The sequence below is a fragment of the Lissotriton helveticus genome, chromosome 9 (assembly GCF_964261635.1).
Source record: "Lissotriton helveticus chromosome 9, aLisHel1.1, whole genome shotgun sequence".
Lineage (NCBI taxonomy): Eukaryota > Metazoa > Chordata > Amphibia > Caudata > Salamandridae > Lissotriton > Lissotriton helveticus.
Window position 1 is genome coordinate 870,949,100 of NC_136070.1, and position 26,802 is coordinate 870,975,901.

General features: G+C 45.1%; 1 protein-coding gene across 1 annotated transcript in view; it reads left to right on the plus strand.

Moving 5' to 3' along the window:
• LOC144781936 (cytochrome P450 2G1-like) overlaps nucleotides 1–26,802 on the plus strand; it is a 280,365-nt gene that overhangs the window by 29,822 nt on the left and 223,741 nt on the right. Inside the window, exons 2-3 of the mRNA XM_078661022.1 lie at nucleotides 14,205–14,367; nucleotides 16,775–16,927. Of these exons, the coding sequence (XP_078517148.1) occupies nucleotides 14,205–14,367; nucleotides 16,775–16,927 (316 nt within the window). The remainder of the gene's footprint in view (nucleotides 1–14,204; nucleotides 14,368–16,774; nucleotides 16,928–26,802) is intronic.

The window sequence follows — 26,802 nt, forward strand, 5'->3', positions numbered from 1 at the left end:
CAATGTGTAAGGAGATGGTACCGTCTACTCGGAACGTGAAAACATTATGCTATGGTTGTACAATCGATCCATCCTTATACCCATTGATGATGGATGTCAAGGATATATAGGCCGCATCGACCATCATGTGGGTAAAAAAGGGCTTGTTAACAAAAGGAGTATATTGGGGTAAAGTGTGCCCCCGGTCGCGTTGCTAAGCGACAAAACCCAATAGACGCCCAGTGTATCTCGAAACGGCAAAACAGAGGGTAGGACTACGTATATTGGTGTATCACAAGGGCGCCATCTTGGACCGAGGTGGTGTTAAAGGGGACTGCCAACAAAGGAAGACCTTGTCATGTAAAGCAGGTCCATAAGGTAGTGTTATGGTCTGCATTCAACTTAGAAGTTAGGCCACAATAGCTTGAGTTATCTGGCTAGCATATTCCAGGGAACAGAGCCATCAGTCCCTGGGTGTCTGATTGTAAACGATGCACCCATCTCTGTTCGATTCTGTATAGGGCTTGTTGACTGATTGAAGGGTGCCATTCCAAAACAATCCATTGTATGCTTTCAGCAGTGTGGCCTTGTTGTTTGCAATGTTCATACAAGCGTGTATGTGTCTTGGTACAGCGGATGTTGCTGTTGTGTTCCATAATGCGCACTTTGACAGTGCGCATCGTCATTCCAATGTACTTTAACCCGCAAGGGCAGGTCAGCATATAAATGCACTTGCTGCTATTACAATTCGTGTGTTTTTTCAGATGCCATGTGAAGGTATCAGATAGTATGACGGATTTTCCTTGTGTGGACTGGGGACAGACGACACAGTTGCCGCACCGGAAATGCCCCACAACTGGGGGCAGCTCCCAAAGAGTGTTCTGAGGACGGGTACTCGTCTTCTTTGGTCGGGTGTGAATCAGTGTGTCCTTAAGATTAGTTGTTCTTTTAAAGGCAAAACGGGGGCGGGGGAATATCCAAACCCGCCGAGTTCAAGATCCCCTAGTGAGTGTTCACTGTTTTTTTGATGAACGTGGAGTTTTTCGTGTAAGAAGTTACACAGGTGATGATATCCTCTGTATCCTTTTTGTGTGTTTCCAGGAGGGATTCTCTGTTATTATTGAGTGCTCTCTTCACCGATTGTTTGAGTAATCTTGTCGGGTAGCCCCTATCCTGGAGTTTATGTTGTAGGGTGGTCGCCTCCCGTTTGTAGTCCGTTACCGAGGTGCAGTTCCTGCGAAGCCTCAGAAATTGACCAAACGGTAAATTGTCCCTCAGAGCCCTGGTGTGGTGGCTGTTATAGAGCAGGAGGCTGTTTCTGTCGGTCTCTTTTTTGTAGAGGGTTGTGGTGATTTCTGTAGGACTCAACAAGATTGTCAGATCCAAGAAGGGTAATGAGTGTTCAGAAATGGTACCCGTGAATTTTAGGAATGGGTCCTGGAGATTCAGCCATGAACAGAAGGCATCACAACTAGTCCGGTCACCTTTCCAAAAGATCAAAATATCGTCAATAAACCGTCGCCATAAGGTGAGGTTTTCGAGGAATGGGTTTCGATCAGATGAATAGATGAAGTATTTCTCGAAAGCGGCCATGTATATGCATGCCAAGCTCGGTGCGAAGGTTGATCCCATTGATGTTCCACGGATCTGGTGGTATAACTGTGACTCATATTTGAAAAAATTCTCCGTTAGGGCTATGTTGGCCAAAGCCATAACGAAAGAGATCGGGGTAGGAGATGACCATTCTTCCGATCTCAAAGTGGACTCAACTGCCTCTAAGGTTGCCTGTTGAGGGATGTTCGTATACAAGGCTTCTACATCCAATGTTAGTAGGATATCGACGTCCTCTCTGCCGTCCACATCGTTGATCAAGCGCAGGACATCTCTGGTGTCCTGGAGGTAGGATGGAATTTTCTTCACCACTGGTTGTAAGAAAACGTCACAAAAATGGGACATTGGTTCCAGTAGAGAACCTATTCCGGAGACAATGGGTCTTCCGGGAACAGGGGTGACACCCTCATGGATTTTAGGAAGTGTATAAAAATAGGGTGTAACTGGTTCCGTTGTCATGAGAAAATCAGCTTCCTTCTTGGTTATCCATTCGTTCGTCTCGCCCTCAATCACTAGACTCATGATGGTGGTAGTCAAACGTTTCGTTGGGTACACGGTGAGGGGTCTGTAGTGGGTGTTGTTAGACAGCTGCCGTCTACACTCTAGGTCATAGTCATCATAGTCTTGAATGACTGTGGCTCCCCCCCTTATCTGCTTGTTTGATGACGATAGTGTCATCATTGCCCAAAGTAATAGAGGCTTGTCTCTCCGCATTCGTCAAGTTGTGGAATTGGTTGACATGAGGTTTGTCCTTAAGGCTGGCAAGAACTGCTCGCTCGAATGTTAGGACCTCTGGGGGGACCATCCCATCCGTTGGAGTGAAAGTAGAAGGTTTCCTTAATCCAGTGTCTTGGTTCATTGGCTCAGGTTTATCGTCAAAGAAAGCACGCAAGCGTATCTTTCTGAAGAGTTGTCTGATTTCGATCATTTCTTGAAAGCTGTCTGGGGTTGGTGTAGGGACAAACCCTAGTCCTTTTTCCAAGACGCTCTTTTCAGTTGGGGTCAGAACTTTAGTTGAGAGGTTGACAATTAGACTCTTCTCCCCCTGGTGGTGGTGCTCCTGGTTTCCCTCATGGTCTGCGGTGTAGGTTGGTCTTGCCACTGCACCCCTTTCTGTCCACCTCGCTTTCGCCCTCTTCCTCTGCCCCAACCTCTGCCTTGAAAAGGTGGCGGGTTCAAAGGGTAAAATTGCGGTGGGCCCTGTGGGAAAAAGGGGTACTGCCATGGAGGTGTCATATGCGGAGGGCCATGGAACATTGGTCCTTGTTGGTAGCCTTGTTGCCAATTGGGGCATTGTGGGAGCCGGTTGTTTCTTGGGGTAAAGCCTCCACTGGAGTCACTACTCGCGGAGCCTCGTCTATTGTTGTCATCCAAGCTGTCATCTGAGGAGTAATTAGTCTTTTTACCTTTGAAACCGTCCTTTAGATAAGGGTATACCTTCTCTTTCTCAAACTTTGAAATATCCTTTTGCAGTTTTGCTGTTTTTTGTTGCAAGAGGTATTCATGATGGTCCGCCATTTCCTGATTAATATCAGCTAGTTTGGTGGTAAAGGCGGCTTTGTTGTTTTTGTTGACAGCACTCTTCATCGTGGCTTCTATAGCTGCAATTTTTTCTAATAAGGCATCAGATAGTCGTTTTGCCGTTTGTGTTATTAGGAAAAGTAAGTCTTTGGTACATTTCCACGACACCTGGCACCAGTCAACCTTGAATTGTTTGTCATCTAGAAAGAGCCTTGGTATAATAATCACGACTAGTCCCTGCGGGGCTATATTGCTTCTAAAGTATTCTGTCATCAATATACCATGCATGGTGATCCTTATCAGTTCTTTCTTCATCTCAGTCAAAATCACCCAGTCGTCATTGGAAGTGCCTAAAGCAGAGGCTGTCGGGTTGTTAAGTAGGGGTGGTGCTGTTCTTAGGGCTTCGGCGATGGCGTCCTCATCAAAGCTAAGACCCGGTACATCTTCCATGTTTGGTGGAGAGTGGCCGGGGTTAAGGATATATGCTAATCAGAGAAGTTCAAGCCGTAACTGTGGTCTTCTCAATTATAGCGGTTAAGTGGTGGGCCAATGCAGTGAAATAGTGTCACTGTTGGTAGCCTTCGGGTACCGTGGGAGCCGCCCACGCTAATCAAGTAAACAACAAAGAGGGACCTAAAAAGGACAATATTTATGGGGGTCCAGTGTACGTGTCCTATAAACCTGTAACCAAGTGATGTACAAAGTTCCCCAAGGAATAATGTTAGTATGTCTCTCTCTCTCTGATTGGATGTGTGAAAAATCGTCAGGGAATCAAAGGGATCCCTTGTCGGAACTTAGGATGCCTCACACAACTAATTGGCTTGATGACTGATGTCAATCTGCCAGATGGTTGTCTTTTCTCATCATCGGCTTCCTGCTCCCAACGTCAAGCCGGCGCTGCAATGCCTGACGGGTAGCACAAAGTGCTACGCTTTTGTGGAGTTCTTTTGTTCCTGGCCGTTGATTGAGTGTGTGTGAGGGGCCTAAGGGGTGAGGTAGTGAGTGTGAAAGAGTGTTTTTAAAAAAGGTTAGTATAGTCCACTAAGACAACTTTATTCATGTAGCTAACTACCTTGTTAAAATGGTGAAGGGAGGGGTACCGGGACTCAAAGACAATGTAGTTTGGCCTCGTTCAACCCTCGCCTATAGTCTGGTCAACATGTTTCATGCCCTATCGGCAATTCTTCAGGACCTAATTGTGCTCATAAACTCATAGTGTGCCCGATGCGGGCTAAGAAGTGTGTAATATACAACCTGAGGGGTCAGTAACCAAGGCAAGCAGGTATCCTGCGTGGAAATCAGCCCTAAAAAGGAAAATAGACATGTAAATATTCTCCACAGACGCATACATACTGTACTATGCAGGTCAATGCTGTATATAAAGAAGAGACCCTTAACCCAAGCGTAGATTGTCGCCCAGTGGGGTCATGTGAATGAACCGTGAGAGAGAGACAAAAGATGCCAGACATCTTTTCATGCTTATATAAAAACAAGTGTATCCACATTATGTGACTAACCAATATTCTGCTACTGGTTCGTATGTCTGATTCAATTAATTAGTTGTGCAAGGAATAAGGGGCCACGTGGGCCCAAAGAACAGGGAGTAAGGAAAGAGGGGGATCTCGAGTGTGTAATATGAGAGGTTGGGATCTTACCCTCAATCCCTGGTAATGGTCCCCACAGACTGTTCTTGTGGGACCTGTGCTGCTGGGTAAATACCTGTAAAATGGGGAGAGGAGAGCAGGGTTAACTTGCCCCGACCCGGGGGAGAAGGGGCGGAAAGGACCTGGCCAACAACCCGTCTGTGGTCTCGCCCCACCGCCCGTCGTTGCCCGTTAGACATACCACTCAGGTCAGGCAGCGGCGCAAGCGGAGACGCCGCGGGCACCAGTCGGGCCCCAAACCTAACCACAGTGTACCCCTTGGGATGTATTACGGTTCATCCCACTGGTGGCGGTACCTCCAATTGTCGTAGGCAAAGTGGCAAAATGGTCGGAGTGATCCCAGTGTGGGCCCCGCGGCGGCCAGTGACCCGAAGGTACCACGTGGGTCGCACCCGCGCCACATACCCGGGTGAGGGCATTCTCCGGGAAACCCTTGAGTGGTGGCAGAGCAAGACCCAGACGACCTCGCTGGAAGGTTGATATAATAGAGCAGGACTTACTAATGTTACAACACGGACAGTCCCAATTACGTTCTATTGTACAGCTTGGCTGGACGTTGCAAAATCTGCGTTCAGGCTACGTGCCCTGGCGTTTAATCAACACAACGTCATTATTCTCTATCTTTAACCTTACTGATACACAAATCAGTTTGGCACAAAAACGAGCAGACTATACGATTCTGAGCATTGAAAAACTTGAGAGATTACCATTGACAATGTCAGAAAGACCTGTCATTGAATGGATAATACATGGAATAATCACAATTCCGATAACAACTTTCCAATTTAAATACTGCCAAGAGTATATACCAGTGGTCCAGTATGAAAGGTTGGGTAAAGGGTACATCAAGTCATCATGGAAATTTCCTTATACACACACATGCTACAGTGAAAAGAAACAGAATGTATTTCTTAGTGGTAAAAATTGTAAACGATCACTAAGCGGTATACTTCTGTGTCAAGGTATTAACCTGCATGGGGCCTGTGAGGGGACTTCAAATAACCTTTCATGTCACCAGCACGGCACACCTGCAACACTAATAGAGCCATTCTTTAGACGGCTTTCTAACGGGAGTTATATTCTAATAGTGGACCACAGCTGTTGTGGCATGGTGCCAGGAAAAGCCTATCTCGTGAGCGTGAGTTCCATGGTCATTTGCTGTCTGCAAGTATTGTATCCAAACAGCACTCCAGATACGGAGGCAACAATTTGGCCTTCTTTGAATATCTCTTCTATTCGAGTTGATACTTTAAGTAGAATAAAGTCTGTACTTTTACAGACAACTGTGCCCTTAACGTCATCAAAAGAAACGTATGATCTGCAAGTTGCAAGGACAACGGCATAGATACATAGCCTTTTATCAACAAAGTGCCCCGTGCTTTTTGTAGAAATGCTAAGCCAAATTCTAAATATGTCAGATACCAGTGGTATCCCACATATATTTAAGACAATTTTTTCGGGACTGTTAACACCCTTCGAAACAGTTCTGGGCATTTTTCCTAATTTTGTCCATTCTGTCTTTGGCGGCCTACCACTTCTGTTGGGACTCGTAGCAGGCATTTTATTTTTGATCCTTCTGCTCCGATATGGCAAGCCAAGTCACAGACAAGACTCCATCAACGATGGAAGAAACGATCCTAGCTATACGCTATCGGGACCGCATAACTAAAGTCCTTGGATTAGCCCGGCTAAGAGATCTGAATATGACCTGGTTTCTTTCATTCAGACCCATCTGGCAGAATTGCATCTTACCTGTGCTTCGATGTATGCTATGCGGAGAAGAATGCGTGTTGGACGTCTGTCTTACACTACCATCAGCAGTACCAATGGATACAGATACTTTGCTAAGTCCAGTAACGGCTCATGCATCGTGTTGTCCCCAGCGGCTACCAATTCTGATGACGGCATTCGTTGAGACTTCACCACTACGATTAGGTGGCAGTGAAGTATGAGGTGAGAGCAGCATCACCCAGGTACGACCTTCTGTGAGCATTGCTGATCCTAACATCGATGATAGCAATCATTCTCACGACTGCACTGTTGCGGCATTTTCAAACTTGGTCGAACTTTCACCTGAAGCCGTAGACTAATTTTTTGAGAGTCTGTCTGAAATGATGTTCTCCCCAGAACAGAAAGAAAACATTTTTAAGCAACGAGTACACAGCGTTCCCTGAACTCTGAATTCGGCCTTCAGCTTTGATAAACAAAAGCTACTGAAAATATTTGGAACTATTTTTTCCCCTGAAGCAAAATTATCTTTTTCCACTTCCAAAATATTTACCTTTTTCTGACACATGTACTCTGCTTAAATTAGAACTATTCTTAGAGAACAGAGCTTCTATTTTTAGGAACTCTACAGACAATATATTACCTCAGCCTCTAGCACATGTACAGAATTTGTATTATTATGTGATGGAATGGTCTCGACCTTCTTTTCTGTATTAAGAGCCATTTCATGTGTAAATTTTTGCAATTCATTCAGCTGATATATATATACATTTTTTAACTGAATGATACCACTGCTTGAAAAACGTACAGTACCATTACTCATTTTCGTGTATTACCATATACCATTTCAATATGCAACTTTATGTATTTTGGGGTGGGTTGGAAAACACATGCATCATTATATGTTTACTATTGCTTAGTTTTAAGTAATGAGGGACATTAGATCGTGGAGTGGGTGTTGTAGTTCTATCTAGGACCCTAAATTCGATAGTCCTGATTTATGCCCTTATGTGGTTATAATGAATAATATCCTTATAAAGGCATAAGAATCATATCCATATTTAGTCATAGCCCATGCTGTCCAAATTAAGCAAGGCTACTTCCCCAGGCTCCTAGCAAGTACAACGAGTTCTGTAAACAAACCAAACCTCCAGCAACCTGGGAATTCCCCATTGCTTTTGTTTTGATTTCGTCCTAGAACTCCTGTGAGCACTCTAAGAACGGCCGGTTCTTGGTGACATCTTCATTGACGTCTTATGTCCAACCTTACGTCAAACCCGGCACCTTTCAGGTATAAATATACCAACGCTGCCTTAAGCAAACACACGGTGGTGGTTTTGGAGCAGAGCGGCTATCTACTTGCCCGAGAGCCCAGCTGATGCGAGAGCCCACGGACGTTGCCCCTCCCCTTTGACGCACTGAGAGAGACACTGTCTTTTCTCCTGCCGAGAAATCCAGCTCCGGTGTTTCCAGATACCTTCGCGGGTTACTGGGATATCGAGTCCTGAGAGAGAGATACCAGACCTCCTGCTTTCTAATACCCAGGTACGGAGCTGACTAAACCCTTTAAGAGAATTCTTGATTCAGATTCCTTGGCAAAACCAACTTAACTTAAACTGCTACTTACTTACTCCTTCCCACGTATTAGGCTTAGGTCAGGTACACCGGGGTAGGCGTATTTAGAAGCACCAGTTGAGTACGTTAGTCAATGTAATATAAGTATGTATATATTTTATCTATTTTAAAGAAACATATGGCTAAGAAACCATATCAATGCTTTTACAGTATTATTTTATAATACTCCTTTTACTGTACGCACTTTACTTTACTATGAGTATTGCAATTGTGGCAATTCATCCTCTTGCATGAGAAAGAAGACTGCTCAATAAATAACATCTTTTATTGAAAACGCCCGTCTCTCTTTTCTCTGCACTCTGGTGAAACTAAGTATGCACACTTGACTGAGTGAAATAGCTGTCTATTGTTTTCACACGACTCTAGAGATACACTCTTATTCTGAGGGAGCAACGTTGTCATGTTATATGGTTGTCAGAAGCGAATCCCTTCTTGTCTATCCAGGGAGGTTAAACTCCTCCTCGTTTATTCGAGAAAGTGTCTAGTGACCTCTGAGCTAGCTGGCAAAAACATAAGTCTAATATAGTCAGTAGAGACCTAGTCGAATTCAGTCCTACGTCTACACTGCTGAATATATTATTCCAATGCGCAGAGCCTATTGGGAATATAGGAACTACACTACAAGAATGGACATCCCCAGTTCCTGTCACTCCACAGCTAGGTAGTCAATCTACAAACCCAGGAGAGGCACACAGGATGGCTAAGCAAGAAAATACCTACTTTCTAAAAGTGGTATTTTCAAACACAGAACATAAAAATCATCTTTATTAAAAGATGTATTTTTACATTCTGAGTCCAGGCATAATAAACTCAATGTCCCTGTCTTGTCCCATTGGGAAGTTATGCTTATATGATATTATAAGTAAAATTCCTATTCTATCCTATGAGACAGACAGACTTTCCATAGTGAAAAACGAAATACACTGTAATTCACTGCCAGGTCATGTCACACACACCAGTACATGTCCTCCCTTTAATTTACACATCACACTGCTCACAGTGGTACCTTGGTCCTACCTTAGGGGTGACTTATGTGTAAGAAAAATGAAGATTAGGGCCTGGCAAGTGGGTGCACTTGCCAAGTTGATATTGCAGTGCCAGGTCTGAGATACCTTTACAGGGCTACTTCTGTGGGTGGCACAACCAGTGCTGCAGTCCCATCAGTAGCATTTGGTTTACAGGCCCTAGCACTCTCAATTCACTATACTAGGGACTTACTAGTAAATCAAAAATGACAATCATGGAAACATCAATCATAATACAATGTACACCAGGAGCACTTGCACTTTAACACTGAACAGCAGTGAGAAAGTGCACAGATACACTAAACCAGCAAAAACAGAGTACAAACCGGGAGGTCAGAAAGCAAAAAGACAGGAGAAACATGCCAACAGATGGCAGGTCTAATGCTTGAAATATTTTTTCAATTAAATATTTTCACTAAAATGAATCTTTGGTGCAAAAAATTGGAAGAAGCATCATAGAAAATCCACACATTGAAATACAACACACCCACCAGGATCTACAGAGCTCAAATGAGTAGTTCCATAGGTTGCATGACATGCCTGACATATGTGGATCCATGATCCATACATATGCTCCCTGTAGCTTGCATATGGATTGGCATCACCCCATCAGTGCTCAGCTCATCTTTGATGCTATAGGTTAGATCAGCATTGCAAACCTCAGGATGCCAGGGCCAACCCATGATTTATCCATTGCTGGCACATCAAGGCTGATAAATATGAGAAACCATGATTGCTTGGAGAGTGCAATCATGTTGCAATAAGAGGAAGTTCAGAAGGTATTCTTTTAAAACATTTGTAAAATAATAAGTGCCAGGGCTCAAAGTTTTGCATAGACCACCTCGGCCTGCACTATTGAATGTCAGGGATGCCAAATATCAAGGCTGCGCAGTCTTGGTTCTGCCTCATGCCTCTTTCACCTATGACCAGACACTCCATGCCCCTTTATCTCAATCTCTTTTTCACTCCTGCTGTCTTTCTTTGCCACTGTTTTTCTGCCTTTCACTTCTTCCTTCTTTCGCCCTTTTGTTTTTTTTCTCTCTCTTGTTCTTGTTCAAAGTCCAATGAGGAAAAACAAGCTCTGATCCCAAAATATTAGTTTTGGTGGGTTCCACCTTCAACAACTGGCACAAAGTAAACATTGCTATTAGTATTTATGGATTGTAGTGATGAATGTACACATGTTAATATAACTTATTCAAACACAAATGATACATGCTAATAAAACAATGGTGGTCTCAAACATGAATGACTCCAAGCATGTCAGGGAGCTGTGGTCTTATTATAGCACTGCACAAGGAATACATTTTCAGGTTAAACACATCAAAGTTGGCAGAACTGCATGTGTAAAAATTATGGCCGGGGCATGTTGCAGTGAAAACAAATGAAGGTAACGAGGTACAAAAAATACATATGGGCATGCTTTGGCTAAACAATATTGAGAGCATTATACGTTTCCAAATTTTAATAGAATTAAAAAAATGTGCGAAGGAGAAGATTTTACATCTGCTGCATTAATAACCATGTTCAAAAGAGCATGAAGATGGAGGGATGTGAGAATACATTTACAGACATTCACAATTGTTGTGAAGTCAATGAGAAAATTCTACTACAGCTCCATTCGCCACACTGCATCAAAAGAGCATTAGGATAGGCCAGTGCTTCGTAGGCTATGCTACTAAATGTATCTGGTGATACAGTGTAAGGACAAATCACTCACTAGGAACATGGGGGCATTTCATCAAGGCCAGGCGATAAACTTATCGCCGCTTTAGCGTCCGTTTTCGGACGAAAAGTGGCGATAAGTTTATCGCCTTTTTAGCAAAGACACGCTATCGCGTGTTTTGCTGACTTAGCGCCCGTAACATCAACGCCCACCTTTGCATCGCCAATGAGATGCAAAGTGGGCGTATCACTCTGAAATTACCAGGGAAATGTCGCTAAGGGACATAACTTCTATTAGCAATCTGCATGCTAACCTGTGCAGCGATGTTAAAAGGAGCGCTAACCGCGCTCATCGCAGGTTTCCTTACGCCTGCTTTTCTTCTTACTAAACAATGTTGACTTATGGGTGGTGGATTATAGGGCTGAGACCACCCAGCCCTATTAACATGGTATCGCCTGTCGTTCTGTGTTTATCACTGGATTTCCAGCGATAAACGCCCATTTTGGCAACTATTGCTGGTTTATATAGCGCATCAGAGATAAGCGTTGCTGATGGTATGCTACCTCGGCGATATAAACCAGCAATAGCCGGCGATAATTATCCTAGCGCTAAGTGAGCTTAGCGATAATTATCGCCTGGCCTTGCTGATATGCCCCATAGTGCCCAAATGCTGCCCTGAAACCTAAATGCTAATCCATCGGAAACAAATGAATGAGTTTGGGGCATCACACTTGCACATAAAAACACACCAACACTAAAGGGCCGATTATGATAGAGGATTTTCCGCCTCCTCCGGGCCGGCGAGGAGGCGGAAAATCCATTGCGGAGACACCAAAGACCCACCGCCGCATTACGATGGCTGGTGGGTCTTGGATTCTGTCCGCTGCTTTTCCGCCGCGGTCGGATTACAACCGCGGCGGAAAAGCTCTCCTTTGGCTGGCAGTGTCTATCAGACACCGCCAGCCAAATTAGGAAGCATTAGTAAACATGCTTTTCCGCGGCGGTTTTTCCGCCGTGGAAAAGCATGTGTACTTTTGCTTTTGGGGGCCCGTTGCGGGCCCCCAGGGCGTAGGCGGGTGGGGGGTGCACATGGGGGGTACCTATGGTACCCCCCAGCATTTACATGCACAAAGCGGCAGGCACCGCACTTTTAACATTGCGGCGGGTGCTGCTTGAAGCAGCACCCGCCGCAATGTTAAATATCCAGGATGTGACCGCCAGGGTGGCGGTCACATCCTGATTTGCATGGAGGGACCTCCGCAGTCCATGCGGACGGTCCCTCCACCTCTGGGATGGCGGACGGACGCAAGTCCGTCCGCCATCCTAATCGGCCCCAAAGGGTGCAAAACTCAAAACTAGGCTGATAAATATGAGAAACCATGATTGCTTGGAGAGTGCAATCATGTTGCAATAAGAGGAAGTTCAGAAGGTATTCTTATAAAACATTTGTAAAATATTAAGTGCAAGGGCTCAAAGTTTTGCATAGACCACCTCGGTGTGCACTATTGAATGTCAGGGATGCCAAATATCAAGGCTGCGCAGTCTTGGTTCTGCCTCATGCCTCTTTCACCTATGACCAGACACTCCATGCCCCTTTATCTCAATCTCTTTTTCACTCCTGCTGCCTTTCTTTGCCTTTTTTTTCTGCCTTTCACTTCTTCCTTCTTTCGCCCTTTTGTTTTTTTTTTCTCTCTCTTGTTCTTGTTCAAAGTCCAATGAGGAAAAACAAGCTCTGGGCCCAAAATATTAGTTTTGGTGGGTTCCACCTTGAACAACTGGCACAAAGTAAACATTGCTATTAGTATTTATGGATTGTAGTGTTGGATGTACACATGTCAATATAACTTTTTCAAACAAAAATGAAACACGCTAATAAAACAATGGTGGTGTCAAACATGAATGACTCCAAGCATGTCAGGGAGCTGTGGTCTTATTATAGCACTGCACAAAGAATACATTTTCAGATTAAACACATCAAAGCTGGCAGAACTGCATGTGTAAAAAATTATGGCCGGTGTAAAAAATTATGGCCGGGGCATGTTGCGGTGAAAGCAAATGAAGGTAATGAGGAAGGTGCAACACACTGGCAAAAAATACAGATGGGCATGCTTTGGCTAAACAATATTGAGAGCATTGTACGTTTCCAAATTTTAATAGAATAAAAAAAATGTGCAAAGTCTAAGGAGAAGATTTTATGACTGCTGCATTGATAACCATGTTCAAAAGAGCATGAAGATGGAGAGATGTGAGAATACATTTACAGACATTCACAATTGTTGTGAAGTCAATGAAGTCCGTTCGCCACACTGCATCAAAAGAGCATTAGGAGAGGCCAGTGCTTCGTAGGCTATGCTACTAAATGTATCTGGTGATGCAGTGTTAGGATAAATCACTCACTAGGAACATGGGGGCATATCATCAAGGCCAGGCGATAAACTTATCGCCGCTTTAGCGTCCGTTTTCTGTCGAAAAGTGGCGATAAGTTTATCTCCTTATCAGCAAAGATATGCTATTGCATGTTTTGCAGACTTAGCGCCCGTAACACCTTTGCATCGCCAATGAGATGCAAAGTGGGCGTATCACTCTGAAATTACCAGGGAAGTGTCGCCAAGGGACATAACTCCTATTAGCAATCTGCACGCTAACCTGTGCAGCGATGTTAAATGGAGCGCTAACCTCGCTCATCGCAGGTTTCCTTACGCCTGCTTTTCTTCTTACTAAACATTGTTGGCCTATGGGTGGTGGATTATAGGGCTGAGACCACCCAGCACTATTAACATGGTATCGCCTGTCATTCTGTGTTTATCACTGAATTTCCAGCGATAAACTTACCTTTTGGCAACTATAGCTGGTTTATATAGCGCATCAGAGATAAGCGTTGCCGATAGTATGCTATTTCGGCGATATAAACCAGCGATAGCCGGCGATAAGTATCCTAGCGCTAAGTGAGCTTTGAGATAATTATCCCCTGGCCTTGCTGATATGCCCCATAGTGACCAAATGCTGCCCTGAACCCTAAATGCTAATCCATCGGAAACAAACTAATGAGTTAGGGGCATCACATTTGCACATAAAAACACACCAACACTAAGGGTGCAAAACTCAAAGCCAGACTGGAAATCCCTCCCATCTAACAGCCCAATTTCTCCCAAATGTACATTTTCATTCCTCCTACTCTGCAGACCCCCATCCCACAACCCCAAATTCACAGATACGTTCACCATCTTTTTGTCTCACATTAGACTTGATCACCTTTGCCTCACCAGAATGGGATACTTAAACATATTGTTTATCCACTCCAACAAAAAACATGACTATAGAAAAAAGTGTTTGCACAGCATATTGGAGGGCTTAATTGTTTTTTTTTCCACACAGCTGAGAAAAAAATACGGGGATTTGTTTACAATTTATTTGGGCCTTCGTCGGGTTATTGTGGTATGTGGATATGAAAACGTCAGAAAAGCGCTGATTGATCAGGGAGAAGATTTCCTTGGGCGAGGAGCGATGCCAAGCGGTGACAAGGTCTACAAACAGTATGGTGAGCAATAAATATATTGGATCAGCTATGTTATGTGTTCTCCCAGGCCAGCACAGTCTGTATGATTCTGACCTGTACCCAGCTCAGAACCATAAAGATTGTGCTGCCTGGTGTGTAGGATAAGCCTAAAGGTTATAATAAAAAATCACAAGGAGGGACAGAGGGCAGATAAAGGTCCAGCACACGTGCCCCCAGGAATGTAGGTATACGTGAAGGTGTGCAGTTCCTGCAGGAAGGTTGGTCAGGGAATGCCTGAAGGATCAAGTCAGAGTGATGTAGTCCTTCAGGAGCAAAAGCCCTCACACCCCCCAATGGATGGCATGCTTCATCATTGGGCAGCTTCTTGTTGGGTCAGCCCTGCAAATGACCAATGGGCCCGCTGCGGGGCTCATTGCTGGAGTTCTTTTAAACTGCCGTTGTGAAGTATGATTGTGAAGGTGAGGGTGCTGTTAATGAGTAGAGTGGTGAGTTTAAAAATAACTTATAGGGAATTATGAGTCAAACTTTAATGTGTAAGACCCTAGGTTATGTTAAAAAGAATTGTAGGCCAGAGTGGATATAATGGTCCACATTAGCTCAAAGTGTAAATATTGGTCAACATGTTTCTTGCCGGTAAAGTCATGAAAGATCTAGGCAATTTGTCAGGACCCTGAGGTAATAATAATCTAATCTACTCAAAGGGGGTAGTCAGAGGCACATGTGTCATCTAGTGCCATGCCATCCCCAACACATCCCCACAGACACTACCCAGATCAGGCCTATGTGATGATCATAGTAGGTGTATCCCTGACAAGGCCAATAGCGGTCTGCCTAGATGGAGTCAATGTGATAATCACAGCAGGTGCAAGCCCAATCAGGCAGATGGCATTTGCATACCTGATCAGGCCAGGAACCAGCTTTGAGAGACCAGAAAGACCATGTGCAGAGTGGTTTGCTCCTAGACTGTTCTCACATAATAGTCTCTCTCTGGATATCCCTCAGTCATTGGGATATTTAGGATTTTTTTTCTCCTGGACAGTCTCTTCTCCTGAAGGCCCAGGTAGACTCCTTCCCTCTGTGTACACACAGGCTGGTTGGTAGACTTTGAATAAGATACTCAGCTCCTCCAACAGAAAGTACAGATTTCAGGTAATGTTCTCTCGACTTCAGGAGACTGGCTGTACAGCAGACACTAGCTCTGGTTGCAGAGCAGTCATTCAATTACTCTGTAAAGCATTCCTTTCCCTGGTTATGAAGGACGTGAAATTGGAACAAAGTGGAATAGTTTTAGTTAGCTTTTTATACACATTTCCTAGAAAGGTGCATCTGGATCCCCTGTCTCACACGGCAGAACTGGCTTGGGATGTCTCTCTTTTTTTTCAGAGTCTGCCTTTAGCTGCTCTTAAAATTGCCTTCGAGTAGAGTGATGCATTCACACCAGCTAGCACTGGGGCTGTCGCAGGAGGTCCACAATATTGCCACAATGAAGTGTGAGGTTTCTGCACCTGGCTTTCGTCAGTCCAACTGATGCAATATTCAACGGTGGGCAAAAGTGCATGCCTGACCTAGAAATCGCCCCATCTTTCACAACAGAAACTGCCATCTTATTCCTCGCTGCTACCATCAACCAAATGGCAGTGCTCAGGAAGCATTATTCTGTAGGTCCTTCCTAACAAAAAGCCTTTAGATATTTCTAAGGGTAGCTCAGTCTCCATCCACCTCACTTCAACATCAACACGTTCACTGTTTGGAAGAGCTGCCCTCACCCTCCATCTTGTGCAGATCCAGTACAGCTGTATCAAAAATGGATCCCACTGGACCCAGTATTATACATTCATACATATGCTAAACACTCTACACATGCACTCACTCTCAACACACACATAGGATGCCAGCACAAGGTCTGTTTATACACATAGCAGTGGAATGTTACAAAAGTGGGCTGGTAAGCCTCACTCCTAGTCATATAGAGAAAATATCTGGCCACACAATTAATGTTCCAAAACAAAAGACAGCATCCTGGCACCACTGCATTATGTACTGCATCCAAGACAGTCCTCTGTCCACAAAAAGGACACACTTAGTGTGCCCCTCCAGTTCATTGTCTAGGTCCAGAACCTTGCAAAGTCAAGGGCACCCCAAGTTCTCTGCTCATGTGCTAGATTAATGTCATGCTAGGGCAAAAATATGCCTGATAAAAAAATATAGGCACTGTTTTTCACTCAAGAAAGGAGAACACATCCCATATTTTATGAAGGAGACATAGCTGGCCCAACAAATGGTCAACATATTATGTTGTTTGAAGCATAGTGGTCAAATATCATGTTGCCAGCGGCTAGAGAGAACTAACAGCACTGTATGTGAGCTATGGTCTTGCTTCAAAGCCACTAATGGGTCAGTAAATAATAGGTGTTGACTTGTTTTCTAGGAGTTGCCTTCACTAACAACATGGCACGTTGGAAGCAGTTGCGCCGCTTTACCCTCATGACCCTGAAAGATTTTGGAATGGGGAAAAAAAGCACTGAGGAGCTTATCCTGGATGAAATACATTGTCTTTTGGGAGAGTTGAGAAAGATGAAAGGTGGGTATTGATGGTTTTAAAAAGAGGAGAACTAAACTGCTAACAGGTGCATTATATTTTGAGGGGCTTTTGGTGAAACACATTGGAATTTACTGGTTTTCCTAATACTTTGCTTTGATAATGAATAAGAACCCATACCTTAATGGGCCCAGATTTCCTAAATCGATGGCTCTTACCTGTTTGGCTTCTGTGGCCCCCCACTTAATCATTACTGGATTGCAGGGTTTCCCACTGAATCGTTTTTGGAACCTTGAGACCCACTGGGTCATTGTTGGTATCTGGGGACCTGACCTGAGATATTTTGATGATTTCAATTGGAAAACTGTATGAAAAATAGAACTACAAGGATTAATCAAAAAATACACAAATGGAGAAATATTTAATTTAATTTGCAAACAAATGTAAATTATTTTTTAATGTGAAGGTTTGAGCTTTTCCAAATTCAATTTAGAACCCATTTTCTATTCTATATTCCATTTGATTCACTTGTATAGCTCTCACGATTCAATCTGACAATACTAACTTAATTTTTAGCCTTCCATTTCATATCCTTTACATCGACAGAACATTTAAAAAACATAATTCTTATATTTTGCTTCTTAAATTATACAACTTATTAATTTGTTTAATGTTATTTAACTTTTTTAAGCAGCCGTGAACTCCCCTGAGTAAGCGTTGTGAACCCCTAGGGCTTTCCACACCATAGGTTAAGGACTGCTGCTATAAATTAATTGAATTACAATACTTGCTGTATAATATGCATTATTTTTAACCATCTGTCTGACAAAATTAAGGTTGTAGACATTTAATTACCATGAGTAAAATATTATACTCTTACATAAAAGATCTTAAAAACTTAGGGTCTGGTTTAGATCTTGGCAGGACTCCAGTTGTCCCTCCGCAGTTAAGCTGACGCAATCCCACCTGCCCTGTTTAGATGTATGATGGGTGAATATCCGACCACATCAACAGAGTGTTTACCGTCACATACGTGGCAGACTCCCCTGCTGACGAACAGTACTCAGTCGCCTTTAGGGGTGTGGGTTTGCATACAGCCTATTGTGCTGGTGTTGTTTGAAGGGATTCTGTCATGGGATACTTACACCAAACTAAGGGCCCCATTAGGATGTCGGACGGATCGCCACCGCCATGCTGGCCATGGCAATCCCACCGACATCCTTGTCCGCCCACCACCCATTTCCCCCTGCCATGGGAACGCGGCGGACAGAAACACCGTTCGCCGCTTTTCCGCCTGGTCGCCTTGCAACCGGGGCGGAAAAGGGTTCATATGGTGGCGGTGTCTATCAGACACCGCCAGCCATATTATGATGGGCCTTTCAAGATGCTTTTCGGGGCAACGGAAAAGCATGCAGTCTTTACTTTGGGGGCCCCCTGCGGGCCCCCATGGTGAAGGCAAGGTGGGGGGTGCACATGGTGGTACATGTGGTACCCTCCTGCATTTGCATACACAATGCGGCAGGCACCGCACGGTGCCTGCCGCTTTGTGTATGCAAATGCATGCCACGCCATGCATTCATGCCATGCATTCATGCCATGCATTCATGACATTGCGGCAGGTGCCGGTGTGAACAAACACTGCCCGCCGCAATGTTATGAATCCATGATGCGCCCGTCAGTGTGGCGGGCTCATTATAATGGCCATGGCGGGATCGCCGCTCAGATCGCGGGCGGTCCTGTTTTTCACGAAGATCACGGGCGGGCAAAGTCCGCCGCCATCCTAATGGGAATGTATAAAGAGGGGGTTCACCCAGTATAAGTCGCTGGGACCTGGGTACTGCAGGTACTGAGAAGAGGGCTCCCAGCAAAACGAAAACGAAAAAATACTTGAAATAGATAGTGATAGTATAGAGCAAAGTAAGAAAGCATTCAATTGAAGTACATTGTTATTTATTCACAATGTAGGCATGTATTGTATATCACAGGAGTAACAAGATAATGTATTCAAAGATATTAAAAAAGTGCCCCTTAGAGGGAAGGGAGTGGTGTAGTGAAGGGTAGTGCAGGTAGGATAGTGACATAAAAAACGGCCAAGCGGCCTCAATGTACTATGTATTTTCAGTCAGACATAGACAAGACGACCATCATTGTAGAAATTCATTAGATAGAAAAACATGCTCCACATAATACATTCAATTTCATTTTTATGGGGTGGAGCTGAAAAAACACAAAAAGCTGTCCAAGTTTTGACCCCCTTAGAATGGCAGGCGTTAGTTAGTTCCTTGCAATGGGGGCTTCATCAGGACGAGGGCGGGGCAGAAGACCTATTCGATAAGTAATAGATGTATAATTTAATATATTGCATCAATCTAAAAATAATTAAACTAGTGAGCACATGGATAACAGACAAGACATACCAAGCGGTTGCTTGTCTCAGGTAGAGATGGAATGGCACTCTTTCTGGAGAGTTCCCATGAGGCACAGGGTCAGACTGATTTGCATATAGCCATGTCTGAACTGGGGTGTCAGGATTTGCCGTAGCGCAAGCATAGAAATTCGCCACTAACCTTATTCAGATGACAAGCAGAAACGATGTTTGATGATGGGCCCCCTAGTCCCGCCTAAACACGAGCCCCACAGGGAAATAACCAACTCTCTGTGTGAATACGTGCTCAGGAAGGAAAAGGGGAAGTGGATAAAATAATAAAGAGGTGGTTGATGGTTCTCTGTGGGTCCCTCTGAGTACTGGTCAATGGTCTGCGAGATATCAGTAGGAGTATCCACACAGAGTATCACACCACCCAATCAGGGAATGTTGACATTAGGCTTCACTGCAGAAAAGACCTTCTATGGTAAAGTACTTAATCCCTACGAGGATTACTGATAGAACATCTTTCACTTAGAACAGTACATATATGCCGCCCAATGACAGAAGAACAGGAGCACAAGTTCATCAGAAATTCAGTTCCCGTTGTTAACTGCACAACACTAGTCACTGTTCTTGTTTGTACAGCTCCTCTCGTAAACAAACGATAGTTTCAGATTCAATTACCCCTGTGACATCACAACTCAGTACAAAGGTATTAGGAGGAATGCAACTCTCCAACGCGTCTCCTGCTATAAGCGAAAGGAATGTCGGAGAGCGCGTCTTTAACAGCAGATGCATTCTCTCACAAAACCCCTCGAGCACTCGTGATGCCAAACAAAAGCAAGGCACGTTTGTAGTACACTGCGGTGACTAACTAGAGAGAAACAATTAAAGGCACCAAACGAACACACAATGGAGGCGGGCCCTCACTCCGATCGGCTCAGTACTTATCGCAATTACGTGACCTTCCACAGGTTCCAGAAAACAAGGTTCATCACGGGTATCAAGGCACGGCTGGCTTCTATCTTCCAGCTGAATTCCGGCGGGGATCACCATCCGCCTTCTCCAAACAATCCGGGATGAATGACAAGCACATTCCTCTTGGGAGGGAGGTGCTTTTGTAAGAACCGCCTTGTGCCTCCATACGCCAGCCCCTTAGCATGCTGGTAGTTGTAGTACTTTCGGCCAGGAACACTTCCACTACTTTGAATACACAAGCAACGGGGCAACGTAGGTGGATAGGACACACGCCCCCTCGACCATGAAAACGCTACAGAACCCCCTCTCGAGGACAGCCGACCCGGCGGTCGACACGGCTTACCCGGATACAGGGCATGAAACCGCTCAACCAACTCAGGACAGTTCAAGTTACCCACAGGTTCCCAAGTCCTATCCTCAGGGCCATATCCCTTCCACTCCACCAAGTACTGCACCCTACCCCTGACTAACCTGGAGTCGAGAATGGACTGCACTTCATACTCCTCCTGACCTTCTACCTCAACTGGAAGGGGCTTCTCAGGTAGTCTCATACTAGATGGGCAAGGCTGGAGGAGGGAAACATGGAACACAGGATGGAGCCGCCATGAATCAGGGAGAGAGAGTTTCACCGCTACAGGATTTATGACCTCAACTATGTTGTAAGGACCCACGTATTTCGGCTTAAGTCTGGAAACCCCTTTTATATGGAGATGTTTAGTGGAAAGCCAGACTTTATCCCCCACCTTGTAGTCCGGTTCTAGGGTCCTTCTCTTGTCGGCACAACGCTTGTGTGCGGACTGAGCAATTGCCAGACTGTGTCTTGCGGCTATTAGCACCGCTCTGAGATGTGCATGATGTTCATGAATGCTGGGTACAGGAGAGCGAATAGGCCAGTCAAAGGGGAGCATGTTGGGGTGAAGACCATGGAGACAAAAAAAGGAGAACAACCCAAGGTAGTGTGCACAGCATTATTATAGGCAAATTCAGCCATCCATAACAACGTAGGCCAGTCCAAATGATTTTGCAGAGTGAAACATCGAAGATACTGTTTCAGCGTCTGATTCAGACGTTCTGTTTTACCATCCGTTTGGGGATGGTAACTGATGGAGAGACGTGCATCAATGTTCAGAGTCTTGCAAAGAGCCTTCCAGAAATGAGAAGTGAATTGAGTTCCCCGGTCAGTTATTAGAACACAAGGTATACCATGAGCCCGTACAATGTGCTGGAGAAACACCCCTGCCAGTTCCGCAGATGTAGGCAATCCTGCCAACGGTACGAAATGACCCATCTTTGTTAGATGAGCCACGACAACCAAAATCACAGTCTTCCCATCACAGGGTGGCATTTCGACTATCAAGTCCATGGAGAGCGTGTGCCAAGGTTGTGGAGGAATGGGTAAGGGTCTGAGGAGGCCCGCAGGTCTAGTATGGATGGCCTTTCCTTGAGCACAGACTGCACAGTTCTTAACGTAATTTCGTACATCATCTTGCAATCGGGGCCACCAAAAGGAACGTTCCGTACTCACAATGGTTTTATACATTCCAACGTGTCCCCCCAACAAGGAATCGTGGGTCCAGGCTAACACTTGCTGTTGTAATGCTTCTGTTGGTACAAATAAAGCAGTTTCATGATAAGCAAGGTCGTCTTTTTCAGTACGATGCTCTGGATCTTCCTGGACCCATTCCGGCAGGTTCTGATCCGCTAAGGCAATCCTTACTTCCTCCAAGAAGTCTTGTGAAGACAGTAGGGCTATTAACGAAGTAGGCTCATCCACTTCCGTTAAAATCAATGGGGGTTCGACCACGTCGGATCCTTCTGGTTCTTCTACTTCTCCTATACGAGAAAGGGCATCCGCCTTCCCGTTTTGTGGTCCAGGTTTATACTTGATGATAAAATCAAAGTCAGAGAAGAACAATGTCCATCATAATTGTCGCGGGGTAAGTGCCTTGGCGGTCTTTAGGAACAGCAGATTCCTATGGTCCGTATAGATTGTCACTGTATGCACCGCGCCCAGGAGATAGTGACGCCATTCCTCACATGCTCCTTTGATAGCAAGGAGCTCCTTGTCTGAGATGGGATAATTGATCTCACAAGGCGTAAGCTTTTTTGAGAAAAAGGCAACAGGATGTATTTGGCCAGTAACAGGATGTTGTTGAGATAGTACACCTCCCACAGCATATTGAGATGCATCCGTTTCAAAAATGTAAGGTAATTGCGGATCAGGATGACGAAGGATGGGAGCCTGGGTGAACTGCTTTTTCAAGAACTGGAACGACGTTGCAGCCTCTGAACTCCAAACAAAGGGGGTATTCTTCCTCAAAAGGCTGGAGATCGGATGTATTATTTTAGAGAAATCCTTGATATACCTCCAATAGTAATTTGCGAAGCCGAGAAAACTCTGCACCGCTTTAACATTCTGAGGAGTGTTCCAATTTGTGATCGCGTCAACTTTACCCATGTCCATTTGGAAGCCTTGTGCATTGATCACGTAGCCAAGGAAAGAGACTTCCTGAACATGAAACAGACATTTCTCGAGTTTTGCATAAAGCGAATGCTGCTGTAACCTGCCAAGCACGGTTTTCACATGAGTGACATGCTCCAAAAGGGTAGAAGAATAAACCAGAATGTCGTCTATATAATCTACGCAATAGGTTTCCAGGCATCCTCGCAACACCTCGTTCATAAAGAACTGAAACGCGGCAGGGGCGTTACACAGCCCAAATGGCATCACCCTATATTCGAACAATCCAAATCTTGTCCGAAACGCTGTTTTCCACTCATCCCCTTTTTGGACCCGAACCAAATGATACGCTCCACGAAGGTCGAGTTTGGTGAAGAAACGGGCTCCTTTCAGCTGGTCCATGAGTACTGGTATCAAGGGGAGAGGGTATCGGTTCTTGATGGTCACACGATTTATAGCTCTGTAATCGATGCAAGGTCTTAATTCGGCACAATCCTTTTTAGGAATGAAAAACATAGGGGAGGAGGCTGGTGATGTTGAGTGTCTGATAAAGCCAGATGCAAGATTCTCCTCAATATATGTTTTTAGATACCGTGTTTCTTTCTCGGTCATGGCATAGACCCGACTGCACGGGATGTCTGCTCCGGGCACCAGTTCTATTCGGCAGTCGTACACCCGATGTGGAGGCAAGTTGGTAGCCTGTTGTTTATTGAACAGAGGAAGGTATTCAGTATACTCTTCAGGAAGGACTGTAGCACAACAAAATCTTTCCTGAGAACATGCTGTCGCCAAACACACTGAGGGCGTTATGGCAGGGGTGTTGGCAACAGGAGTGTCCTGAATGCAGTGCTCCTTACAATACTCGAATGACAGGATAATGGTACGTGCTGCCCAACTGACTTTGGGATCATGAAGAGTCAACCATGGCATGCCCAGAATAAGACGGAATTGAGGAGCGTCAATAATATCGAATTGGATATATTCCTGATGGTTTCGGTTGGTCTGCATTAACATAGAACATGTATGGTAAGCCACAGGACCGGAGGACAGAACGGTTCCATCAACTGCCTTCACCAGCTCAGGCTTTTCTTTCTTTTCACAAACTATTCCGATTCTCATGGCGTACTCCTGGTCGATATAATTCCCAGTGGCACCAGAATCCAATAACGCATCAATATCAAAAGCGGTTTGAGAAGTGACCAATAAGGTAACCTTGAGATTCATGTGTGCTACAGCCGGATGTAGCGTATTGGCAAGTGAGGGTGAGATCATTGGAAGCTGACAACCCAAGGCAGAGACCTCTTCCTGATTTGGGTTCGCTAGTTTTCTGTCGGTTTTTCGGACTGTACGAGTGCCTGAACCCGAGGCACAAAGGATCTTCCGGGTAACGTATTCCTTGCTCTGCATTCCTTGATGAAATGTCTTCCTTTGCCACAATACAAACATTGTTTCAATCAACGTCTTTTTTCCTTCTCCTCCTGTGAAAGGGGACCACGTAGGCCGCCTATCTGCATGGGTTCTGTTCCTTCAGACGTTTTGGAGCGTTCTTCCGTTGGGCTTTTGAGGCGAGGATAAAAAGGACGATTATCTCCCTTGGTTTTGTCCCGTTTACGCTCAAGTAGTCTGTGATCCAGCTGGACTGTTAGATCTATGAGTTCTTCACAGGTGTTGGGAAGTTGTACTACTTGTGCCAGGACATCCTTGAGCTCCCCTCTTAAGCCTTGGTAGAACAACGAGATTCGTTTCGCTGGAGGCCAGTCGGTTTCGACCACTAGCTGGTTAAACAATGTAATATATGATAGCAGGTCTTGAGAGCCTTGATGTAAAGTTAATAGTTCTTTGTCAAGAGTCAGCATGTGAGATTTCCTGTCAAAAAGTTTTCGTAACTCCAAACAAAAATCAGGAAAGCTGTGCAACACTGGGTCGTTTTTCTCCAGCAAGGGAATGGTCCAGCTTGTGGCATTGCCACCCATATAGGACATCATAAATGCCGTCTTTGCAGGATCATCTTGAAATACCCCTGGTTTACATAGGAAGTGTAACCTACACTGGTTCAAAAAAGTTTCGAACTTCCTGGGGTCCCCATAAAAGCGTTCAGGCGGGGCCAGTGGAATCCCCATATTTTGTATCACATGTACTGTATGAACAGGATCGATATGGGGAGATGCGGAAGGGGTGTCTACAGGAGGAGGGACAAAGAACCCACCCCCTTCTGCTCCCAAAGAGGGTGTGTGTGTGGTGGAAACAGGAGGGGGCAACGTAGCAGGTCGTAAATAGGGGTTCCCACCGGTACCCTTCCGTGTTAATCCGGCTACCTCCCTCCGCAAGGTGCCTACTTCTTTATGTAGTACTTGGTTCTCTCTTCTTGACGTGTGTACCTCTTGCTGCAAAGCCGCCAAGCTTTCCACCACAGAGGCCAACACGACCTCAATATTCATCGTCTGGGCTGGCGTGTATACTTGGGCTTGTCAATCTGTCAGGATTGGCCGTAGCTCAAGCATAGAAATTCGCCACTAACCTTATTCAGATGACCAGCAGAAACGATGTTTGACGATAGGCCCCCTAGTCCTGCCTAAACACGAGCCCCACAGGGAAATAACCAACTCTCTGTGTGAATAAGTGCTCAGGAAGGAAAAGGGGAAGTGGGTAAAATAATAAAGAGGTGGTTGATGGTTCTCTGTGGGTCCCTCTGAGTACTGGTCAATGGTCTGCGAGATATCAGTAGGAGTATCCACACAAAGTATCACACCACCCAATCAGGGAATGTTGACATTAGGCTTCACTGCAGAAAAGACCTTCTATGGTAAAGTACTTAATCCCTACGAGGATTACTGATAGAACATCTTTCACTTAGAACAGTACATATATGCCGCCCAATGACAGAAGAACAGGAGCACAAGTTCATCAGAAATTCAGTTCCGGTTGTTAACTGCACAACACTAGTCACTGTTCTTGTTTGTACAGCTCCTCTCGTAAACAAACGATAGTTTCAGATTCAATTACCCCTGTGACCTCACAACTCAGTACAAAGGTATTAGGAGGAATCCAACTCTCCAACGCGTCTCCTGCCATAGGCGAAAGGAATGTCGGAGAGTGCGTCTTTAACAGCAGACGCGTTCTCTCACAAAACCCCTCGAGCACTCGTGATGCCAAACAAAAGGCGCGTTTGTAGTACACCGCGGTGACTAACTAGAGAGAAACAATTAAAGGCACTGAACGAACACACAATGGAGGCGGGCCCGCACTCCGATCGTCTCAGTACTTATCGCAATTACGCGACCTTCCACAGGTTCCAGGAACCAAGGTTCATCACGGGTATCAAGGCACGGCTGGCTTCTATCTTCCAGCTGAATTCCGGCGGGGATCACCATCCCCACCGCGCCTTCAGTTTTACGGCCGCCACAATGTGGAACACTCTACCTTTAACACTGAGGAGCAGACACAATTTGATTTTATTTAAAAGGGACCTTAAAACCTATCTCTTCCCTAGAGCAGAATAAATTGTAGACCAGATGGTGGAACTGATCTCAGCGCCAGGATACCCGCTGGGTGACAGCTGCGCTTAATAAGCATTAAAATACATACATACATACATACATCCGCCTTCTCCAAACAATCCGGGATGAATGACAAGCACCTTCCACTTGGGAGGGAGGTGCTTTTGTAAGAACCGCCTTGTGCCTCCATACACCAGCCCCTTAGCATGCTGGTAGTTGTAGTACTTTCGGCCAGGAACACTTCCACTACTTTGAATACACAAGCAACGGGGCAACGTAGGTGGATAGGACACACGCCCCCTCGACCATGAAACCGCTACATGTTGTGGCAGAGTGGGCTAAAGAACGGTGATGGATTAAACCCAGATCTTTCGACTGGGTGTGGAGTGTTTGATTGGTTCAGATGCTCCGTCCATCACCACCCCCTTTTGTACTGCTTTTGGCTGCCATAAGTGTGGCAGGGTATGCTCAGACGTGAGTCCCTTGCTCACTTTGCCACTGGATTCAAGCAAGCCGGGCTGAAGACGGCTGTAATGCCAGAAACCGGTCCTCGGAAGCTTGTTTACGGTCCAGGGAAGGCATGGCTTGGCAGTTCGGGCTGGACTGTTCCCAT